This window comes from Nipponia nippon, unplaced genomic scaffold (genome assembly GCF_047370975.1).
Source record: "Nipponia nippon isolate SJK-2023a ecotype South Korea unplaced genomic scaffold, ASM4737097v1 scaffold_1, whole genome shotgun sequence".
Lineage (NCBI taxonomy): Eukaryota > Metazoa > Chordata > Aves > Pelecaniformes > Threskiornithidae > Nipponia > Nipponia nippon.
Genome location: NW_028262290.1, coordinates 100,482,205 through 100,504,952, shown reverse-complemented (window position 1 = coordinate 100,504,952; position 22,748 = coordinate 100,482,205). Strand labels below are relative to the sequence as shown.

Here is a 22,748-nt window from a genome sequence, read left to right as displayed (position 1 = left end):
TCCCTGCCCCTGGCAGGGGGATTGGAACTAGATGATCTTTAAGGTCTCTTCCAACCCAAATCATTCTGTGATCCTATGATTCTATGAGTATTACTAGAGAAAACAAATGTATTTATATAAACTTTGTTATTGGCTTTGGAGGTTACAAGAATAAGACAGACATAAAATTGGCCAAACCTTTTACCTGAAGGTAAACTCCAATAAATATGGCAAAAACTGTAAATGAATCAATATCATTGCTTTTAGGCTGATTGCCTAGGGAAGCTCTGTCCAGATCTTAAAATTAATTTATGCTTTTACATGACTGCTGTTGGTCTATGCCACTTATCAGATGTGTTCATTACTATAGTGAAATAAACCCTTGCCTAGCAGTTCCGTATGTACAGTCGTATGCAATTGCTGAAATTCCTGATTTTAACAAAAAGATACATGATTGGAACAACTTTTGCATTTTCATTGGATATAAAAAGTGACACACGATTAGTACATTTTCCCACATAAAATTTTTTCACAGAAAGCCAAACATCATCCTAGTTAGCAACAGGACTTCTAACAAAATAAATTAATAAAATGCAGCACCTTTTAAAACAATTAATGAAAGATGTTTGCAACCAATAACACAGCTTCATACCTTTCTTAGGAGACAACAGAACTACATCTGGATTTTATCCTAATCAACTGACATGAAGGTTAATCAATTTCTCATTTCATTTACTTTGGTTTTTTTTTAAACAAATCATAGCTTTACCCTTTCCTCAACTGGAAAGTTAAAAGCCCATTCCCCATAAAAAGTTTATTTTGTCTGGTGAAAATGTATACAGGAGACTGCCAATATTCCCTAGTGATCTTTCAGATACAAGTCTGGTAAGCTTGGAAGAGAGGACTAGACAAAAATGCCGAAGGTAAAAAATTTTTACACATTTAGTTTGACAAATCTTCAAAATTATTTCAGCAAATTCAAGCTCAGAAATTCTTGGTCATACATGAAACAGAAATGTGATTAAATAATCCTTAAAAAACATCATATAAACTGGAAATTGTATGAAACATTGAAGAGGAGAAGCAACAGCAGCTGTTGCTATTGTACAAAAAGGCTGGTGTACACATAACGCATGTTCTGTACAGCAACCTTCGAGATACACATTTTCAATAGGCTTTCGTGAATTCCTCTCCCTCTGCCATCGCACTTAAAGATCAATTAAGATCAATAGAGTACTTTTCCTGAATATGAGCCAGGGCAAAGGGAGTCATACCTACAGCACTTTCTAGAAAATTTAGAAACAGGAAGATTAGAGATCATAAATCAAAACAATTCACAGATTTGCGACATGCTCACACTCACTAAGATGGCTACTGATTGAAGGAAAGCAATATACTTTCCACCTTGCTCAGATTATATCAAGTTAAGACTACTACAGTGCCCCTTCTCTGGGCAGAGCAGTTTCTTACTTCTGAAAGTACTCATAAGACGACCAGCAGCGACAAAAGCAGCGGTCTATGCCAAAATACTTTTAATAATGTGAGTTAAAAACAAAAGCAAAGACACTAACTGTGAAAATTGCTAAAAGCTTGATTTGCTTTTTTGCAAGATGCTGAAAAATGTTAAAATAAAAAAAAGAGGAAAAACTTGTGACAGATATGAAAGTTTGAGACAGAATGCAAAGCTCCAAGAAGCACAACCAAACCACTTCCTAAAGATTTCTTTTCAGTGTGTTGTTAAGACTTTATCTTAGTGAAGTGTATGTTAAACCAAAGTATAAAATAACAGCCTGGGAAATTTCTTGCCGCTTTCTGCAGCTTGTATTCTTTAGCTGGTGAAGTGAAAAACTGCGTATTCCTGTCAAGGTGAGATTCCTCTAGCCCATGTGCTTCAATAGGAAAAGGTGCAGTTATGGCACTCTGGTGAGAAAATACTGTCCTTGACATCTTAAGAAAACGTAAGTGCAACTATTAATTCTATAATATCTTTGGGAAATCAGCGTGGACACCAGCTGTTTTACTCTATATTGCTCATGCATATGGTTACAAAATTTACCTTAAGCTATATCCTTCCCTGCTTTTTCCTCCTCTTTAAAGTTAGGTTCTTTCTATAAACAGTTCCTATGAATTTCAATAAATTCACTTGGTGACAGAATCCAACTAAACCAATCGATCTTTGAGACAAAACTCTCACTTCGTGCTCTGCATACATGCGATATTCTTTCAAATTCATGCTGTTGCAAACTTTGTTGCGTCTAATCTCATTGAACTACTTTGTCACAACTTTTTTAACAGATACACACACTTAGAATTTCCATTTCTTATCATGGAAGCTCTACACACTCTCAGAATAGCATTTGACATAGGATAATGAATATGTCGTTGAGTGAGACCAGCATATAGTGTTTCTGGAAATATTCGTCTGAGGTGTAGCAGGAAGACAAATTTAATCCCATAGTCCGCTGCCTGCTAATGAACATTTCCTTTGGTTCTTGAAAACACTAGACATACACACAAATGCAACATTGCTATAATAAAGCTCCACAGGTCAGAGACCTCAGCAATATTATCTTACCAAAATGATTTTAATATCTTATTATCTAAATAACGTGCTGTGTCCGGCAAATAGCTTAACACTATTAGTCTAATTCTATAAATTTACTTGAAGTCTATAATTTTTTTAAGCTACCGCTTAAAATGAAACGCACTATACACAAGGTTCCACGCTGACTCACTCAATGAACGTCTATGCCGACATATAAATGATTCTCTTTTCTTCCTTACCTCCAGATGCTCTAAAATATAGGGAGGGTTTGTCATGCCAAGCCTCAGCATAGCTCCCTCAGGAATAGCTTCAACCAGCTTCCACAGAAGCGTAGGGAGGTCTGTGCCAATGTCTCTGCCATAAGCCCCTGTATCTTCACTGGTCAGCCATATCTCACAAACACCCTCTGTGAATAAAAGAAAGAGATAATTAACAAATCTGTTTTAGAGCTGTTTATTTTATCATACAGCTGCTCACTCTTTTTAATGCAGTATTTCACAAGGCTATTATGCAGCCAGACTGGGTATTCAATTGCAAGGGGGAGGGAAGGAGGAGGAAGGCTTATCCCATGGGTAGCAGTGGGTTATTAAGTTCATTTTATGAGCACAAGAGTGCTACAACAATGCTGTAAATTATCATTGCTGTGGAGTGATTAACATTCACAGCCAATGACTAATTCTGTACTGCCTCTACAGCAAGTCAGTCAAGTCTAGTACTCTGCTCTATTTTTTGAGCCTAATTCATTAAACACCGCAAGCAAGATTAACCAAGCAAAGAGTTTGCATTAATGGTTGTTACTACTAGTTAACTTATTAACTGGTAAGCTTCCAATAAGCAAAAATAGCTCTAAAGTGCAGTGGAATAACTATTAAAAACTTGTATTCTTTAAATAACACAATTAGCAATGCAGTATTAAGGTTGTATTGAAAAGGTTAGTGACCACTGCAATGACTGAGTGATAGTGCTGGGAAACCTGTTTCCTGGCGGCTAATACTTTATTTTCCACCAACTGGGGCCTTAGGAAGTAGTATATTTGATTTGTATTGTAAAGAGTAGTGACCTTGAACACCGATATTTGGTAATAATATCCTCCTGCTCAAAGAGGGGAAAGATTGCACCACCTTTTAATAATAGCTGAAAGCAGTGAGGTTTCACGCAGCCACTTCTATCAGTCTGCCCAGCTTCCACCCTTTTTGCAATGCAATCCATCTCCCCCTCCCCATCATCCCAAAACAAGAAATAAGCCATCGAAAACAGGGTGGCTAGGAGGAAGACCCCTGTGATTCCCAGTGAGATAAGATACCGTTAACTCAGTGAAGAGCTAAATTTCTAATACTCATGATGAACCAGTAAAGAAAACATCCGGACACTAGAAGGTGTGTAATTCAGCAAAGCACTCTTTGGACCAGCAGAGACTGTACCACAAAATGCAAATGTTTATATTACAAATATGTACTTAAGGTGAGGAAAACAAACACATACACAGACTTTAATCATATAAAAAGTAATAAAAATAGAAAATGAGAAATTTTACAAAAATGGAAACTCAAGACTACCACTCAAACTCACACTATAACAATAAAGGCAGACAGCAGGCTATGCTGAGCATCAAAGTTAATTCCGTTTGTTCAGAAAGATTTTCAAGGTCATTTATTATTTAGAACTAAGAATACTTAAAAATTAAAGGTAAACCAAGAAACTCATCACTTCTTAAGTTTTGCTTCAAGAATAACTCAATGAGAGAGATGTATAATTCTGTTCTTGTAAGAAGCCTGGTTGAAAGTATTCCTGAAGTACTGCTCTTTGGTTATCCAGCTTGCAGTCACAACTTTGCAGTCACACTCAAACCGAGCTCCCCCGTGCCTGATCAGGTATGCAGCATTTGCTAGCGGTATACAATCACACCTTCGATTCCACTGCAGTTGCTAATGTTTTCAGAATTCATCTCACCACAGGCAGTACCACACTATGAGACATACTCTAGAGTTTGCTGCCTGCCCTACATTTTCCTGAGATATGGAAAAAAGAAGTGAATTACATATGTTACATTTTTAAAATTAGAGAAACATAAAGGATCTAAATGATGGCTAATGTCCTGTTGTTTTTTTTTTTATATTGGTCTCCAATAGCCATTAGAACAGTGCAGAACAGAGTCATTTACTTGCTGAGTTTCTACTGAAACAGAGTAATTTTCATTTTTAAGCTTTCAATCTAAACAGTTGCATGGGTTTGGGTTGTTTTGGGTTGGTTTTTTTCATGAAAATGGCTAATGGAATACTGCCTCACAGTTAGCAGATGAACACTGAGGAAAAAAAATAAATCACTGGCTAGGAATGGAAATAACATTCCTGTGGAAAACAACAGTGAGCTTTTAAAGCTGCATAGGTGGGGACCATTAGCCCCCTGGTGGGCTGAAACTTCAAATTAAATCACATGAAGAGGATGCAGCTGTAATAGTAAATCAGCAGCAACAGGAATAACTGTCTCATCTGCTCTCCGATCAGGGTGTTGAACAACAAGCAATGGGAATAATTCATGCTGAGAGAGCCAAGGATGTAGTCTTAATATGGGGGGAACGGACATGGACACCTGTATTTTAGGAGAAAGTTCATGTCCCAGTTTCAGGCAGACAAAATGGATCTTCAAATACTGAAAGCTGCTATGAGTGTTAAGAATTTACAAGTAGGATAAATCAACTTTGTACACACTGTGTGTGATAGAGGTTTGATGCCAGCTGTTGTTAGGCTGTTTATTCTAGCCCTTTGCATCCTGAGTTTAGGAGTCTAAACTTATACTGGGTAAGAGGAGAAAACACGACACCTCCCAAACAGTATTAATAAAGTGAACCAACACTTCCTATTTTCACGCAACCCCCTTCCCCTCCAAACTCCAGCCCTATGTGGGAACTCATTTGAATCCACTGTTTAATCATGTACAGTATTTTTTTTCCTTTCTTTTGCAGTGAACCTCACTAGATCATTCACCATTCTGTTACTGGGTAATTTTGGTGCTAATAAAAGCAAGCTGATTTTGTAAACAAGAAAATTGATCCAAACTGCAGAGTGTGGATGTGCAAACTCAGAGCATTTGTTACAGCATTAAGGCCAATTATCATTATATTCAAGTAATTACAAGTCTGCCTTAGGTCATGGCTCATAGTTTGTTTCTCACTCTGCCATCACTACCCAGCACAGAAGAGTAACCTCAACAGCTGGCTTCTGATCTCTGCTCTGCTGTAACTGGAGATGACTGAGAATGAAAAAGGTTGGAAAAAGGTTCCAAGCAAATGAAGGAGGTTCTGAGCCTATTCCTTATCCAACGTCTCGGTATAAAGAATACTCATTGCAAATTACCTGACATGGGTTTTAACTTCATTTTTGTGGGGTAGCCTAAACAATCCTTCTCATAAAGATGACAAGAAATCCTACAGTTGTCACTTTTACGAGATATGTGCATTTCTGTTTTAGAGACCGCTTGAAATGATTCATTTCTTTAATAAAAAATTTCTAGCATTTTTTTATTTTGCTTTATTTTCATGCCACTATTGTAAACACTGTTGTCAGAAGTAGCACACATCTTTTACATTGAAGGGAAATCTACTCTGCCTGAAAAATTAATTTACTTCAATCTACAAAAATGTCTGAAGATGTTAAAATATTGGACACCAATTCTGCTGAAATTCTCCTATTTGTTAACCTGCTGTACTTTGTACTAATGAAATTCAATCAATTTTGTTCTTCTCCTTCCCTTCTTCTCATTCTTCTCTTTCCTGTGAGATTTGCTAATGTGAACAGGAGCGGCTTCCCCAGCAGCACAATTCGCTGCAGGCTGCCTCGGTGGGAGACCCCTGATGCTGACCTTCTCAGTAGCCGACATACGCTTATCAATAACTGCCTGACCTCCTTGCTATTCCTTCTCCAATGGTGAATTCTTACGGCAGCCTGCAGTGCTGTACAGACCATCGAAATACCTCTCCCACTGCACCACAGAAACCTGAAAGACCATCTGCCAAGGGGATGTTTGACTTAAATGTTTGTCAAAAATTGCCTGCAGACTTGAGGACAATTAATCTGACCCCGCCATTCCTGATGACACCCATAGAATAAAAAAAAAAAAAAAAAAAAAAAAATCATAGCCAAAGACAGAGAGAAAGGCTTGGAAAAAATCAAATTAACTTTAAAAGTGCTCATTGTTCAGAATGAGCTTACCCTACATAAATTTATTTTCTCTTCAATTATTTGAGCTTCCCTTTATTTATTCAGCATGGATTTTACAGGCACTATTTACATACTTGATGCAGTGCATGTCTAGATTACTTTGCTGAATCAGTGCCTTAACTGAGAAACCGTGAAGACATCTGTGTACATACCGTATCACTGTATCAACCTGAATGTAATGCAAGTTTAAACAGAAACTGAGATTTGGAGGAATCAAATTCCTCCTATACTTCTGAAGTGCTCTGCAAGCATCGATTCACCATGTAAGAGTCCAGGCCTCCTCTTAGACAGTCGGTTCAACCACACGGATCACCACTGAAAAATCCCACTGCAGAGACTTCCTGAAAGAGTAAAATCAAACTGGGAGCAACTCACTGGTGCTACTGGAGGTTTGGAAGCATTAGTTTCCAGTTCACCAAGAAACCCCTATTTGATCTGTATATGCACAGGGCTTCTAGAGGAGAGAGAGAATGGAGTTACACACAATCCTGTACAAATGCACCCTATCCCAGACTCAAAAAGCAACTCACACCTAACTGCCACAATTAGAAACTGGCAAGCAGATGATGAAAAAACTAGACTGAAGAAAAAAGACAGGTCTAGGTACAGAGCTGGTGAAAGAGGCAAGCTGTCAGGCTATGACCTAAAGGATCAATGTTTTTTCTGTACTTTGGAAAGTGTGGGTCGGCTCATGATTCAGCAATATATCATTCAGATGAATGCAGTACTGCAGCTCTGCTCACAACATACTACACACAAACTGGTCCGATCACAGTCTCATTTTTACTTTGAGGGACAAAGCTCTAGGTAAGTGTCTCATACCCTGACTTTCTAGAGGATCTTTATTATGCCCAAACATATTTCCTCTCTTCAAAAGATCTATTTTTTCACCCTTCTGGACAGTCTGAAGGAAGTGAAAGATGACTGTCCGTTCCTGTTTTCTTAATGATTGCCACGAATAGCAGAATAAGATCTGAATGGCATCATGAATGCTGGCGGACCTACTAGAATGCAACCCTTGGAAAAATTACTAGATGCCCAAAACCCCTGTTAAAAGAGAAAGCCTAGCAAGAGGATGACTGGCTCAACCAACCCTTCACAACACAGGAGGAAGCAATGGCTGGTTGAGTGGCCAGGAAAGTCTGTTCAGCATTAGTGCACTTCAAAATGAGGACCAGAAAAATATTTCTCCGAATTTTCACTATTAGAGTCACAATCAATAGTTTTAAAGTATCCCTTTAATAGCATAAATTGCTTTGAAGCTTTGATTAGAATTACGTAAAGACCTGCTGCACACAGTGACTTAATTTAAAAGCCTGAACAAATTCCATTTTATGTGGTCACCAGGAAAACCAAAAGGTAAAGGCAATTCTGCACACATGGTGAAAATTTCTTTTCATGGGATCACAGAATAGCTTAGGTTGCAAGGGACCTCTGCAGATCACCTAACCCAATCTCCTGCTCAGATCGGGTCCAATTAGACGAGGTTGCTCAGGCCCTTGTGCAGTTGCGTTTTGAATATTTCCAAGGACAGAAATACCACAGTCACTTTGGGTAATCTGTTCCAATATTTGACCACTCTCAGGGTAAAATATTTTTCCTTGCACCTAATTGCAATTTCTTGTGTTCCAACTTGTCCTTTTACCTCTCATCCTATCTCTGCAAGACCTGTCTGACTACAACACAGTCTGGCTCTGCCTTCTCTATACCCTCCCGTTAGGCAGTCGTAGACAGCAGTAAGATCTCCTCCTAGCTTTCTCTTCAAAAGCTCAACAAATCCATTTCTCATATGTCATATGCTCCATCCTCCTAATCATTTCAGTGGCCCTCTGCTGAATTGCTCCAGTACATCACTAAGCCTTGTCCTGGGGTGCCGAAAACTGGACAGAGCACTCTCTCCGTGTGGTCTCATAATTGCCAAATACAAGGCACCAGTCAATCCCCTGGGCCTGCAGCTGCACGCTTGCTAATAGTGTTTAGGATGCAGCTGATAATTGCAAAGGGGTTTCACTGCTGACTCACATTCATCAGCTTGCCCAGAGGAACTCCAATGTCCGCAAAGCTGCTTTCCAGCCAGTCAGCTCTCCACATCCATACTGCAGCATGTTTTGTCCTGGATTCAGGACATTTTACTTGCCTTTGTTGAACTTCATGAAGTTACTGGCAGTCCATTTCTCCAGATGGTTGAGGTCCCTTGCAATATTAGCCCTACCCTCCAGTCAGTCAACTATTCCATTGCTCAAAATGTACTGTCACTCTCCACATTGTTAATAAAGACATGACATACTGGCCTCAGTATCAATTCCTGTGAAACGTCTTTAGTAACCGCCAGCTAGACTTTATACCATAGATCACAACCCCGTGAACCTGGCAGTCCAGCCAATTCTTTCGACCACCTTACCATCCACTTATCCAGTCTGCATCTCGCCATCTAAGAATATTATGGGCATTATGCTGAAGACCTACCTAAATTCAAGGCAACCCCCCCTCCCCAAAAAACAAAACAAAAAACCCTCCACCCCAAACCCCCAAAACCAAACAAAAAACCCTAAACAACTCCTTCCCCCCTATTCCCAAAAATCCCCCAAACCAACCCACCCCAAAACTCCACGGCTTTCCTCTCCTCCACAAAGCCAGACATCCCGTCAGAAAAGTCACTCAGGCCAGCCACATGATTTGCCATCGGTAAACCTATGCTAGCTGCTCCCAAACACCCTCTTGCCCTTCAGCGCCTAGAAGTGGCTTCCAGGAGAATTCGCCCCATAGAGAGTGAGGTTCAGCTGCCCTGTAGTTCCCTAGGTCCCCCTTCTTGCTCTTCCTGAAGGGCAAGGTGACATTTCCCTTTTTCCAGTCATCAAGAATCGCTCCTGATTGTCATGCCCTTTGAATGATGAGAGAGAGCAGCCTCATAATGACATCAGCCAGCACTCTCAGCACACTTGGATGCCTCTCATTGCAGGATTATTTCTATTACTTCTGGATGTCGTTCTGCAGTTATAAAAACTACAGCTATGTTTTGCAAGTGCTTAGTTCAGTACAAGTCTTTAAAGCAGTTGTGGTTTCTGCTGCCCACAGGATGACACATATATTAGAGTGCTTAGGAAACGAACACACTAACTTTTATGGTCTACATATTTTTGAGAACAAATGTATTTGGGAACTAATACTAAGTGACATACAGACCAAGTTACACCGAATCAGATTTTTCCACCTATGTAGGATAACATATTTTAAAAGTAGAACACTCAACAATATCACTTTGGAAGATTCTGTTTGGCAGTGTTGTCTACTACACTCAGTAACAAAATTCAAGATATTTTTTCTTTCTCCTTGCTAAGGTGCTTAATTTAAGCAAATATTTGCACACACAAATGATTAAAGTTCTCATGCATTTATATACATGCTATACATTAGTATATATTCATGGTACAAAATTCTCAAACTGTATGAAGCCACAATAGGAACTTGATTTAAAGGATCGTTTACCACAAACGTGACATAGGTACTTACAACAAATTCCTGATCCTGCAAAGTAATGGAAAAAAGTTTGGGCTGTATTTGCAAACTCCAAACCAGAAAAATCAATTGTGCCTTGGACCCCCTTAACTCTTCTGGCAATTGCTTTTTCAAAAGCATGAAACATCCCTTGAATTTTGGTTAGATTAAGTTATCTTTCCAAAAAGTAAAACATGCTATCTCACTTACTTATATAATAAGTTGTAATCAGAGCTTAAATGAACTTCGACGCAAAAGAGCTCAAGAAACAGCTTGATTCTATTTCAATGAAAATGTGTTAATATATTTTTAAAAATGTATGTTTTATACATTTTTCTTCCCTCAAAGTGCATTCATATTTCTTGCGTTATTTCAATGTAACTTACAAAGTCAAATCAGAGCTGGACCACAGTAAATAAATAACAAGCATTAGGACTGTTCAGTAAGAACTTTTCTTAATTACTTTTAAGTTACAATAACAAAACATTCTGGTTTTGCACAAAATTAAAAACTAAAAACTCTCCCCCCCAACAACAACAAAACATATGCACACCCTTCTGCTACCACCTTTGACATTAATTTTTAGGGTTATTTTGGAGATTTTACCGAAACAACCACACACTGAAATGAAGAGATCTGGTCCAGCTACCTACGTACCCTTTAGTAGAATCAAGCTAACTTTAACATAAGGATACTCTACCATCCACTTTGTATTTAGATGTGAAGTCTGACAGAAGAATCTAATAGCCATATGACTAACGGTGGGCTCCCATTTTATCTTCTGTGGTTATGAAAGTGGAAGCTACAAATGGATTTATTCAAGGTTTTCCTTTTCAGAAGTCACACATCTGAAAGACGAAACTAATGAAACTATTTAGAACATGGGTCCACTGCATTTGCTTGTCTAAATTCATTGCATAAAAGTCTCGAAAGCAGAACTACTCCTTTCGCAGCAAATGCTTGACCATCAAGGCATTTACAAAGGAAGTTTACTACCTGTGACTGTTGTAGGGTTTAGCAGTTTTACAATTTATATCAAACATTGTTTCTTTTGCTCACTTCTGTGACTATATTGATAAGCAAAACAAAGTATTTTGATATGAGGAGTATTTTGAAACAAGGAATAAGAAAGCTTGTGACAGTAGTTAAAAGTTTAGTTAAAATTATTCCTTCTTTCTATGGTATTAATAAAAAAAATCAGTTAGAAATAGAGAGTTCCCAATAAAAAGCGTGCAGCAGATAGGGCCAACTGATCATTAAATACCAAAGACAGCACAAGAGGTTTCTCTCTCCCACAAAGCAAACCCTTGTCCTTGCTTATAAAAGAGGTCATTCTACCCCTATAGGGACCTCTGTTCCCAATAGATTACTGCTAGAGCATAAACTAGCAGCCCTGTCTTCCTTGTTTTGTGGCTACAGTGCGTTAGCAAAGGGGAGAGAAAGGGGGGGAAAGGAAAGGGCACAGTACAATAGGTCACGTGCTGCTGCAAACAGCACGATAGCTGAACTTACTATGAGTCCAGTTTCATTCTGCTAGAACAGGAGAGACTCAAAAGGGCATCAAGACAGTCAGCCCGCAGAAGCTTGCTCAGTGCCAACACTGCAGCATTATGCATCTTGCTTTCAAGGAGGATTAATGATACCATACATCACGATGATAAATTGGGGTTTGTAGCCAGTTTGAAGAGAAAGGGGAGGAAAGGATTTCAAAAAAACTGGAGGGAAAAAAACATAGTTGAATTTCATGAGTTGGTCCTGTTTCTCAGGTTGAGGGATGAAGAAGTTATTCTTTAAGAGAGAAGTCTGTGCTTTTTGTGCTGGCCATCTGCCTATGACCCTCCTATTTCCAGGCATGTGTGTTACCTACACAACGGCCTGTTTTGAAGGTTAGTTCTTGCACAAATGAAAACAAAATTTCCAGTTAATCATTACACTTGCCAGCTGAAAAAAGATAAAAATGAAATTTGCCATTCCATATAGAGATATCCTACAAGAGCTAAGTTGGTTTTCAGAGATGGTGGGCATCTACTGCCTAAGTTAACAGAATAGAAGTCTTATGTGTATTAATGATCAGGGACAGAATTAGCTGATGTTAATTAGTTCTTTGCTGAACCCAAGAACATTATTCAAGAAGCAAGTTCAATGATAGGCAATGGTACATGCATCAAGAAAATAAAGCGTAAAGGACTGGGTGACCACAGGTAATAGATTATGCAAAAAGGGACTTGAACACAAAGGAAAGCTATTTCAGAAAACAGAGACAGGCATGAGTTTAGAGTTGTTGTTCTGCAGCCCTGTATACAGCATACAGATATGCAGGTCCCTGAAGCGTGGAATTATTGTTCTCGGCTCTATGCCTCACAAATACACTTTGTGAACTATTGATATGCTTATGTTGTTCTTGTACCATAAGCAGAGAGAGAGTACTCGACCCTCCACCAGAAGGGTCAGTCTAGCACCCTGCTGAAACACTCTTTAGCTACTAAAAAGAGAACGAGCAAAATTGCCATAAACTTAAAAACTGAAGAACTAAAATTTATTACTTCTGTGCCTATTGTCAAAACACAAATGAGAAATCTGCTTCAAACTCTGAATTCAAAATGATGCACATGAGAAATCTTGTTTATGACTTTAGGAATTCATTGGGAAAAAAAGGGTAACGTGCCACTCATTATAACATACGCTCACTGTTTTAAAACCAAAACATAGGCTATCGGTCTGCTGTAGATGAAGTATCAGATGCAAAGGGTCACACACTGCACAAATTCAAGGAAATGGTCATGAGCTGTAGGCATATCACAGGATGCAGTGCTAATTAATGGAGGCTTCTTACTGAGTATCCATCTCTGTAGTGCTAATGAGTTTGGATTACTTTAAACAACATGTTTTCATGGAAACTGATTAATTCTTGGGAAGTAACATGGCATACCAAGTTTCAATCATTAAAAATGTTTGTAGCCAAGCTAAATAACTCTCTGAATCTGAGTTCAGAAAGAGAATAGCTTACAAATTCTACAACAGCAGCTTGCACACAAGCTACTACCAGGGTGTGTTAGAGATATTCGACATGGAAATCCATCCTCCAGAAAACATTCTCCTGCCCAAATTTCTTGCATTTTTGAGAGCTAAATCCTATACTCCTATTATGGTTTGTTTGGTGGTTGGTTTGTTTTTTGGTGTTTTTTTTCTTTTCTTTCTTTCTTTCTTTCTTTTAATAGATGAGCAGCAAGAGTAGAAAGAAACCATATTTTAGGTATTTACAGATGACATTTTAAAAATTACCTGAAAATTAGTTGGAAATAATTCAGGTTACAGTAAAATGTCGAAATTTTAAAAGGTAATCAAAGAAAGAAGATAGTTTATGTCTGTCTTTGACTGAAAACCTGATAAGAATGAATAAATAGTCTCTGCTCTGCTATATATCCCAGGATTAGGGGAGATGCCTTTTAGGATGTGACATGTTCTGATCACAAGAAACCCCCCAGAATTATGAAGAAAGTACTATCATTAGTGACAAATACAAAAGTGTCAAATGCTTTGTTTCACACTAAGTTAGGAGACAAGATATATAAGGTAAACCTCAAATGGCAATACAGAATACAGAAATAATTTAATAAAAAAAGGTTTGCTTTGCTTTGTTTTTCAGCAATTCTATATATCACAGTCATCTTATTTTACCTTAAAGTACTGAATTCTAAAGAAAAGACTGATTCTCATTACAGTTATTATTTGTGTAAAGTGAGAAAATTGCTCAAGAATATGGCAAACTGCTACATCATAGAATAAAAGAAAGCAGGGAAAAGAGTCAGCATGTGCAAGGGCAAGACAGTTGGCTAAACACAGAACGCACTTAAGGGACTCCAATTCCATAAGCCAGAAATACAGAGGGGTAATGTGTATATACAGTTTTTGAGAATGATAATCCTTATCCAAAGTTACCTCCTCATGACAGTGTCGATAACACCATTCATTCGTGAAGAATAATATGGCCTGTATCTGCAAGTATGTCAGCTTGTTGCTGCACCTCACTATAAGCTAAAACAGTTCAGTAGCAAGGCAATAAGTAACCTCAAAACCAGAGGCGGTGCCTCTTTTGGTTTTTTTAAGAGAAAAACAGTAATCAGGAAAATATACATTAAAAATTAGATAGTCTACAGACAGAAATAACATCATAATCCCCTGATTTATGACAAAACCCTCCTGTAATGTTGAGTATTACTTAAAATATTTTCTCAAAGGGATGGTATTTTCCCTGCAACTCCAAATGGGTCAACTTGACCAAAGAGGAGAATGCTCGTATAGCACTAGTAATGTAGTTTCCCTAATTCTAAATCATGAAGTTGTTTATCTCCTGAATTCTCTGTATTCTCACTGAGCCTCTTTGGTGTGTAATCACCTTAATCTAAAGTATTCAGGGATACACCACCAAAATATATCATAATCTGAATGCAATTAAAATCTGTTGGAGATGTCCACAGGGAGGTCAAAGTGAAATCATTCAAGGGTTTTGAAGGATATTAATGTATTTTTCTCATACAGATTAATGCCCATTAAGGTCTTGCTCTAAACAATAATTTCCCTTTTGATTATCTTATTATATGTCAATATAGGAACACAAATTAAATCAAAATTAAGAGAGATAAGCTTCTATTCCAGAGTCTTTACCAGAAGAATATCCAAAGTGCAATTACTGAATCTTTTCAAGACTAGAATTCAAACAAGAGCCTAGTCACTCAGAAAAACAGTTTTTTATTCCATCTATAAAAAAAACACCAAGCAGATGACACTAGGAAAAAAAAACCACTTTAAAAAAACTTATTGAAATAATCTAATAATATCACTATTTGTTAAATAGTTTTCCTTTAAACACTTGGTAGAAGTCTACAAGTGTTATATAAGCTTGCCTTTGTCTTCATTTACAATTTTCTCTAACGCGTACGTTATACCTCTTACCAACACATCTACATCCTAGATTTAGCTCTGAAAGACACCACCCAGCAATGTAATTTGAGGAAAAAAAAAAATTAAGATATTGAACTTCACAAATCTTACAACTGCTCAGCTGCATTAACTGCTAGAAAGCCATCATTAGGGAAATCATGATAAAAAATAATACACTTGCCTTAAAGACTTCTTTAATGAGTTATCCCTAACACTAGGGGATCATATTTCCCCTCAAACCAGGTAATTGCATTTCAAATACTACTGCTCTGCACGGTGGTTTTAATGGTTGAGGAACAGTGCTGTTATTACTTGTTTCTCGAGACGGTTTTTCCACCAGGAGCGCTTTTCATCATTTCACAGAGAGTTCAGTTTTAGGAGACTCATGCAACCCGCAATGGGCATGTCGAAGCACCAGTGTACAGGTGATTAAGGAGAGAATGTGTATTTGGTCTTAGAAAGGAGAGGCGCGCGGAAGGAATGCCGGGTTCCAAAGCCTGACCGCGGTGCGTGCACGTGTGCTAAGGAACACGTCACTGGGACAGGGACACACGAAACACCACGGCAGTTAGGGCGAGTGGTGCAATTTGTCTGGTATGGCACTCTTGCCAATGACCGCTGCTTACCAGATGTTTCAAGAGGCACAGGAAAATCAGTTTGGAGAAAAATTCTTCCAGGCAGCAGCAGCTCAGTCAGCTTACACAAAATTTTCCCAAGTCAATATTAAAAGAAAAATTCTTTGAATAGCATACTGACCTGGTACGTCTTTTCTGAACCAGCATGAACATCTTGTGAATTCTCTTACTGCTAAGTGCTATTCATATTACATGATTTCGTTCAATTTGATTACAGAAGCTGCAACTGGCAGCGATACTAGGAAAACAATTCATTGTAAATAAGTTGCAGGCCAAAGAGTCAGAGTGAGGTTTTTCTTTTGTTGTCACTGCTATTTTAATACAGCTTCTTAAGCATAGGGATGCTTAAGAAGCTGTATTAAAATTTAGAATATTCAGCCTTTCAACACTTACAATAATATTAGCACAGCATATCAATGACTAATCCATTTAACAGGAGCATTGAAATCAAGTCATAGAAATCTACAACCGATATGTGGCTTCAGAATTCCACAAATAAATTATCTTTAGAGGAACTTAAAGAATCATTTTCTTTCAGGACCCTATGAGCCCTGAAGATGAATTCCAACCTAAACTTTATAGAGGAATCACAAATCAAACACAAATGCTATTAAAAATGTTCCTAATTTTTCTGAAAGAAATACGATCCAATAGTTAAAGGATTACTTTTTTACATATGTTTGTATTTTCTGATAATGATAGATGGGATATTTTGTAGAGCAGTTTTACTAAAAATGCGTATCGCTAAGTTGGATAAAGACATAAAATACATACAATGCACTACAAAGTTATCAAATATCTAACCCAAAGCATGACCAAAAAAAAAAAAAAGTAGACTATCATATACTCTGCACCGCTGCAGAAGGACCATGCTGCATACACATACGCCGTTTGTCACTTCTACATATGGAAACAAGCTTTAGCAATGCTAGAAACAAGAAGAAACCTAACGAGAGGTCTGTTCTTCCCCTGTTTTAGAAATGGGAGAAATGTCATTTCTTACACAGCATGTTTTGACTGCCAATAATTCCTTTTTAACAACATGAGCTTTAGCCCTGGGTCATGTGCTGTAATTTCCAAATAATCTAATAGAGGGTTATAGGAACTCTGAAGTCATAGCATAACACATCTTTTTGTCCCTACACAACAACAACAACAATTTGGCTGCAACTTCGAACATGTTAAATACCTTTTCATTTTTTTTTCTAGGAAGGCAAACAGTTGGTTAATAGAGATGGGAATAAAGTGGCTTTTTGAGTTTACCATATTTTCAGAAAGATTCCTTTCTAGTATTTCCTTTTTCCTATCTCCACCCTCTAGTAAAATACAGAAAGCAATGACCTATTTCAACATTTTGCCTCAAAGGAAAATTAAAAGGATGCTGTAAATTCGAAATAAGGATCACAGAATGCAGTGAAACATGTAAGCATAAAACCAAAAATGACGCACAGGATGAAAACACTTCCCTGAAACCTACAGAGAACCTCTAGACATACCTGCAGTATCTCAGCTCAGATACTGTCTGAGGGTCAGCCATGGGCAACAAGCCTTTTAAGAATAAGCGTGAACACATGAATGCAAACAGAAATCAGAGAAATGAGCAAAGCTGACTGCGTTAAATAACACTACACAGTATTAACTACAGATTGGCACAGAAAAATAAACTGAAACCTCTTAAAAGAAAATTTTCAAAAGAAATACATTCCTTTCCTCCGGTCCAACAAAATATCGAGTCATCTTGGGATTACAGTGAAGTTTGCCCTAGTTTATTTAGGTTTAGAGTTACTATTCCAACAAGGGTTTTGATGCCACTCTTACTTAGGAAACATTAGTTTAAATCTACATTGGTCTGTAGGAATACAGAAGAATGGACAAGTTTGAGCTTCTATTTTTTAAAACAACTTATGTTTTGCATTTACTAAGAACAGAGTTACTAGATCTCAATACCGTTAACTGAATCCTCCTATTCAGGTCTCCAATGTGGACTCACATTCCTTAAGCTTGTATTTAAGAATTTTATCTTTAATCAGGATACCTAAGAAAACAAGGCTTGCATGATCATGCTATGCATGTATCATTCTATCCCAGTAACTGTTGAACTCATTGGCCAATTTCTATCAAATTTGACAGAAAACTAGAAATCTCAACAACACGAAGTTCCCACAAGTTTCATGAACACTAGTAACCAGCTGCAGAAGCGTGGCCCAAACAGGTGTCCCATTCAAGGGAAGGCAGGCAGGACTCTGCCACTACTCAGTTTATTTGGCTGCATCCACCAGGCTGGAGTAGCTACAACTCCTCCCCGGCAGGGATATCACAGGCTCCGTGAGGAAGGAAGTGGGGTTCATACTGGTGGAGGAGAATATCAGCATTGCAGGGCACCAAACTTTAAGAAAGCAGGCTTTATCACATCGTGAAAGAGTTGGTCTTCAAATAAATACTGCAAGCACTGCATAAGTAAAAGTACAGACTCAGAAGAATCTGCAACTTGTAATTACAGTTACCTGTCCAACTACTTTAGTCTACCTCTACTTATACCTAAAGAATAGTATGTGACAATAATCAATAGTATGGGACAGCTAAATGATTCTCTGTCTTCAGGTTGTTAATGTTCTTTATCACTAGGGCTCCAAGCAATTCATCATACCATATGGTTGAATGCAAGCCACTGGAGCAATAGTTTTCCTGCATATTCTCTCTGTGTACGTTTCTATGCATGAGAGAACAAATATTGAGACTATCTGACAGTCTCCATTTTATTTTGCAGGTCTGTTCCAACACATTTAACCACAATGCATATCTCCTCTCTTTCCTCCCCTTCAACCTGCCCTGTCAATGACCTTAAACCCTATTTGAATGAACCACCCGCTGCTAGTAATGAGAAATAATTCAGCCTCAATGATGGTTTGTTAAAGCCTCTCTCATAAAAAAAATCACGCACATCTTTTCAATCATTTTGAATCATATGAGGACTTTTTGGCTTCAAAAAAATTATTCACTAGTGATGTTAGGGAGGCTGGACGTAAGTCAAAGTTCAAAGTAAAAATCATTTATTTGTTCCAGGCCTTAATCATAAATTTAACATAAGGGAATCGTAGCCTGAGTAATTTCTGTGCCACAGGTTGAGAATGACTAAGTCTTGCTGCTCTCCCAGATCGAGAAGAAGGATTTAATAATTCTCCCCACTGCACGTTAATGCCTTTTTTCCCCTCTATAGAACAGCAGACAAAATACATGAAATCAACAGCACAAATTACACAAAAGGACTCGTGAAATTCACTTGTAAATAAGTCCAATAAGGACACTTAATATCAAACTTTTCTCGAGTACTCTGAAATGATTACAGACAGATCTACAAATGGATTCAGGCTCCCAGCTCCCACTGATATCCTAGAGCATTGATCTTTACTTTACAAAGGTATTTAAACACCTCTGAGCTTATTTTCAGGATATATGAACAGGGAACCTAGTTAGTACATTTTGTATGGAGTCTACAATTCTTCAGCTTCACTAGAGAGCTTCTGGTACCTTTTGTGTTTATTCCAATCATTGAAGCAGAACGATACAATAGCCTGAAATTCTGGATAAGAAGCAAAAGCTTGCAAAAATGGGCTCCGCTTTAGCCTGGATAAACAATTTAACATGTAATGGTCACAATGTAAAAGTGAAGGAGAATTCATATGACAGCCTCTGCCTCATTAAAAACAGGATCATAAAACAAAAAGCTCTGTGCTGCTAGACACAAACTGTATTGTGTCTTGCAGGAGTGTCAAGTCTTGGCAAACATCCAGCTGCTGAAACATTGCCAGGCACATCAGATATATATTAATGCAGGATAATCTGTAAAAAAAGCATTCTTTCATAAACATTTTTTTCTTTGTAAAACCATCAATCAACTTCCTAGCTGAGCACCATGTGGCTCAGCTTAAGAGATCCTCAGAAACGCTTGTGTCCATAAACCACTGACTGACTTCACAGACTTGGTGCCTTTCAGTGCCCATTGTCCTAAGTATTTGCCGAAGTTATTCGGCTGGCTGTCAGCAGCTAATTCTGATTTGTAACTTGGGAAACCAGCAGCGGGAGGTCGCTCAGACCTGACTAGTGACATCCTCAGCACCAATTAGCCAAGGTGCAGACTGCCAGGAAAGAATTTTTTGCAGTTCAAATTATGTTATAGGAAGAACAGGAACATACAGGACCACCTAAATACCTGTCAGAAAAAGAACTAATGCAAGCATCTTGTTATTTAGGCCAACTGAAACTGCAAAGAGAAGCAAAATGATACATGTTTTTGTTCAAAAGTTGTATTTCCTAATAAAGATACATTCTAACAAATACAAGTGCATTGGCATTTCAAGAGACAGGTGCTGTAAAAATAAAATAAAGCACAAAGTTTCTAGAGAAATCTTACTACAGAACAGTAATTTCACATGAGTTACAAGGATTGAACTTGACTATCCAGGAAAAAAATACACTGAAAGAATGGTTGAAACTATTTCTACACATAAGAGAACTCTGCTGACATTCTGTGGAGCTTATAGAGTCCATCTCAAAGTGTTAATCCCTGCCTCTCTATTCCGTAGGAAAACAGTATTTTACTGAAGCATCTGATCTTCAGAAGAGCAAAGGCTGCTCACTGGTTTCTAATCCAAAGTGTTCCAGTGTCATTACTTAAAATGTATGTTCCAATTTCGTAACATATATTAAAGCACTGTTATTTTTATATAATTTCACAAAGGTCAGGATGAGGAAATTAGCATTGTTTAAGTCAGTGGGAGAAAATATAAACAATTTCACTATAGCTGTAACTACTGGATGAATTTCTTGCAGTCAGATTTATGAAACATGAGGGACTGGATGACTCCATGTAATGGCAATAATGCATTTCATCTAAGACTCAGTAGTAGCTTAAATACAATCCAATTTAGAGGTGACTAAAAACCTGAAAGATTTTTGATGTTTTATATATCGCCACTTTGCTGCCTGTATCAAGTTCTAAACAAAGCGTTAATTTAAAAAAACAACACAAACTAGCACATATTTAGTGCATTACTGTTTTAGCTTGGACGTGTCCACGTAAGATGGCTTGAAGCCGCTATCCCAGGCACTTTTTTATAGGAGCAGAACACTAAAGGCACAGAACTCAGCAGAAACCTATTACTGAACCTTGACAAATATTCTGGTGACCTGAAGTTATAGTATTACTAATAAAAAGTGGCTTATTTCAAACTGAGTTGTGTATGCTTACATGAGCTACAAGCACGGTTGTGCCTGTAGTGTGGTCATACTTCGTTTCTTTAAAAGTGGTTCTTTAGAAAGAGTCACATCACACTCTGTAACATTAACATTATTTGTTGATGCCTGAATGATCTCAGTAAATAAATAACATTCATCTTATGCTAAGAAGAGCACTTAATTAGCTCTCTTCTAAATTGCAAACACTCCATGGCTATGACACCCATTGGAGACAAGCTTTTTATTTCAAATAATGAATGCATTTTAGAAACGAGAAAATAAAGTGTTTTTTGAAAGAGTGCACTTCATCTTGTTTCTGTTTCTATAACTAAAAAGTCAGTAGATAAGTTTTCTTCCTACCATAATTAGTTCTAACATGGTAGGAATGAATATGAGTCTACATAGTGCCAGCTACTCTATAAACATCAACCCAATGCACCTTTTCTAAAAATCCCACTCTTAAGTCATCAGTTTGGACATCAGAAATGAAAAGCAGATACATGATAGCTCTCAACAGATGCATTCATCTGGAGTAGTTATTTCATAAGAGATTCACCCCTTCCTTCTAAGCCACCTTTACGGACTGAAATTATGACACACAACCTTCAGTACTGCTTCACCCTAAAGGCAGGTCTCGGTAGACACCTCTTCATCAACCACCAACACTCCTTTGCAGACAAAGCCTGACAATCAAGTCTACTTTCATTACCAAGTCTGTTCTGCTTCTTCCAAGCCCTTGTTTTGCTTCTAAGGGTCCTGTCCTACAAGCAGTTCAACAGGAACTATATTGGATCTACAATGCTCTCACTCCCCTATCTGCTGCATCATTCTGTTCCCTACCTTACCTTTGTGCAAAAGCAAACAGCAAGCTGAGGAGTCAAGCTTTTTTTTTTTTTTTTTTTTTTCTTCTTTCTTATTAGTTTTCTGTTGAAAAACAGCATTCCAAAGTGGCCTTCTGTTTGGCTGCTCAGTAAGCAATGGAATCAGAGAAGGTAGTTGGAAGGAAGAGCATGTGGCAGTGGACAGCCCTGATGCTCATCAATGTAAACTGCTGCAGATAAGCACCCTTAGAAATAACCAAAAGATGTATCATTCAGGGGAAAAAAAAAATGACAAAAATAAAACAAAAAAGGATGGCATCTTAAATAGTCACAACTTTTCTCCAGCCACCTAGCTCTCTTCCCCATTCTGCAGTGAAAAGGATAAAGAAACTCATTGATTAACACCGACTAAAGCTAACCTCCCCCCATCCTCCTCAGAAAGGCTACTTTCAATCCAGACTAGCTCCCCAGGTGATCACAGAGCAGCCATACAGTGCACCATCTTAGGGGAGAGGGCAGTCTAGAAGCCAGCACAAAGGGCCAGCAGCGGGAGGAGATTGAAGCTGCCTCCTTGAGCGCACTGCTAGCTTCTGTTAGCTCTGAAAGTAAAACTTCACATTTTGCCTGTTCATTTTAGGGCTTTTTTCCCCTTAAATCAACTTCAAATTGTCCTAGACCAGGTCAGTAGCTGCTCAACAACAGAAGTAGCTACGGTGTTCCACTTACAGGCTCGGAAATTTCAGCTGTCACAAGTGCTGCGAAGTGTTTTTCATTATCCATACAAAGTTGATAAAGAGGATCTAGGAAAAGTTCTGTAATAGCTACAATTCCAAGTTCAAACCTAGGATGGCACAAATCAAATCAGACCTGCACTATGCCA

General features: G+C 38.1%; 1 protein-coding gene across 4 annotated transcripts in view; it reads right to left on the bottom strand.

The window, feature by feature from the left end:
* The window catches only part of CDKAL1 (CDKAL1 threonylcarbamoyladenosine tRNA methylthiotransferase), a 429,338-nt gene that overhangs the window by 164,218 nt on the left and 242,372 nt on the right, over nt 1-22,748 (bottom strand). For all 4 annotated transcript variants that reach the window (XM_087764738.1, XM_087764716.1, XM_087764726.1 and 1 more), the window contains one exon: nt 2,764-2,930. In XM_087764738.1, coding sequence (XP_087620864.1) covers nt 2,764-2,930 — 167 coding nt within the window. The remainder of the gene's footprint in view (nt 1-2,763; nt 2,931-22,748) is intronic.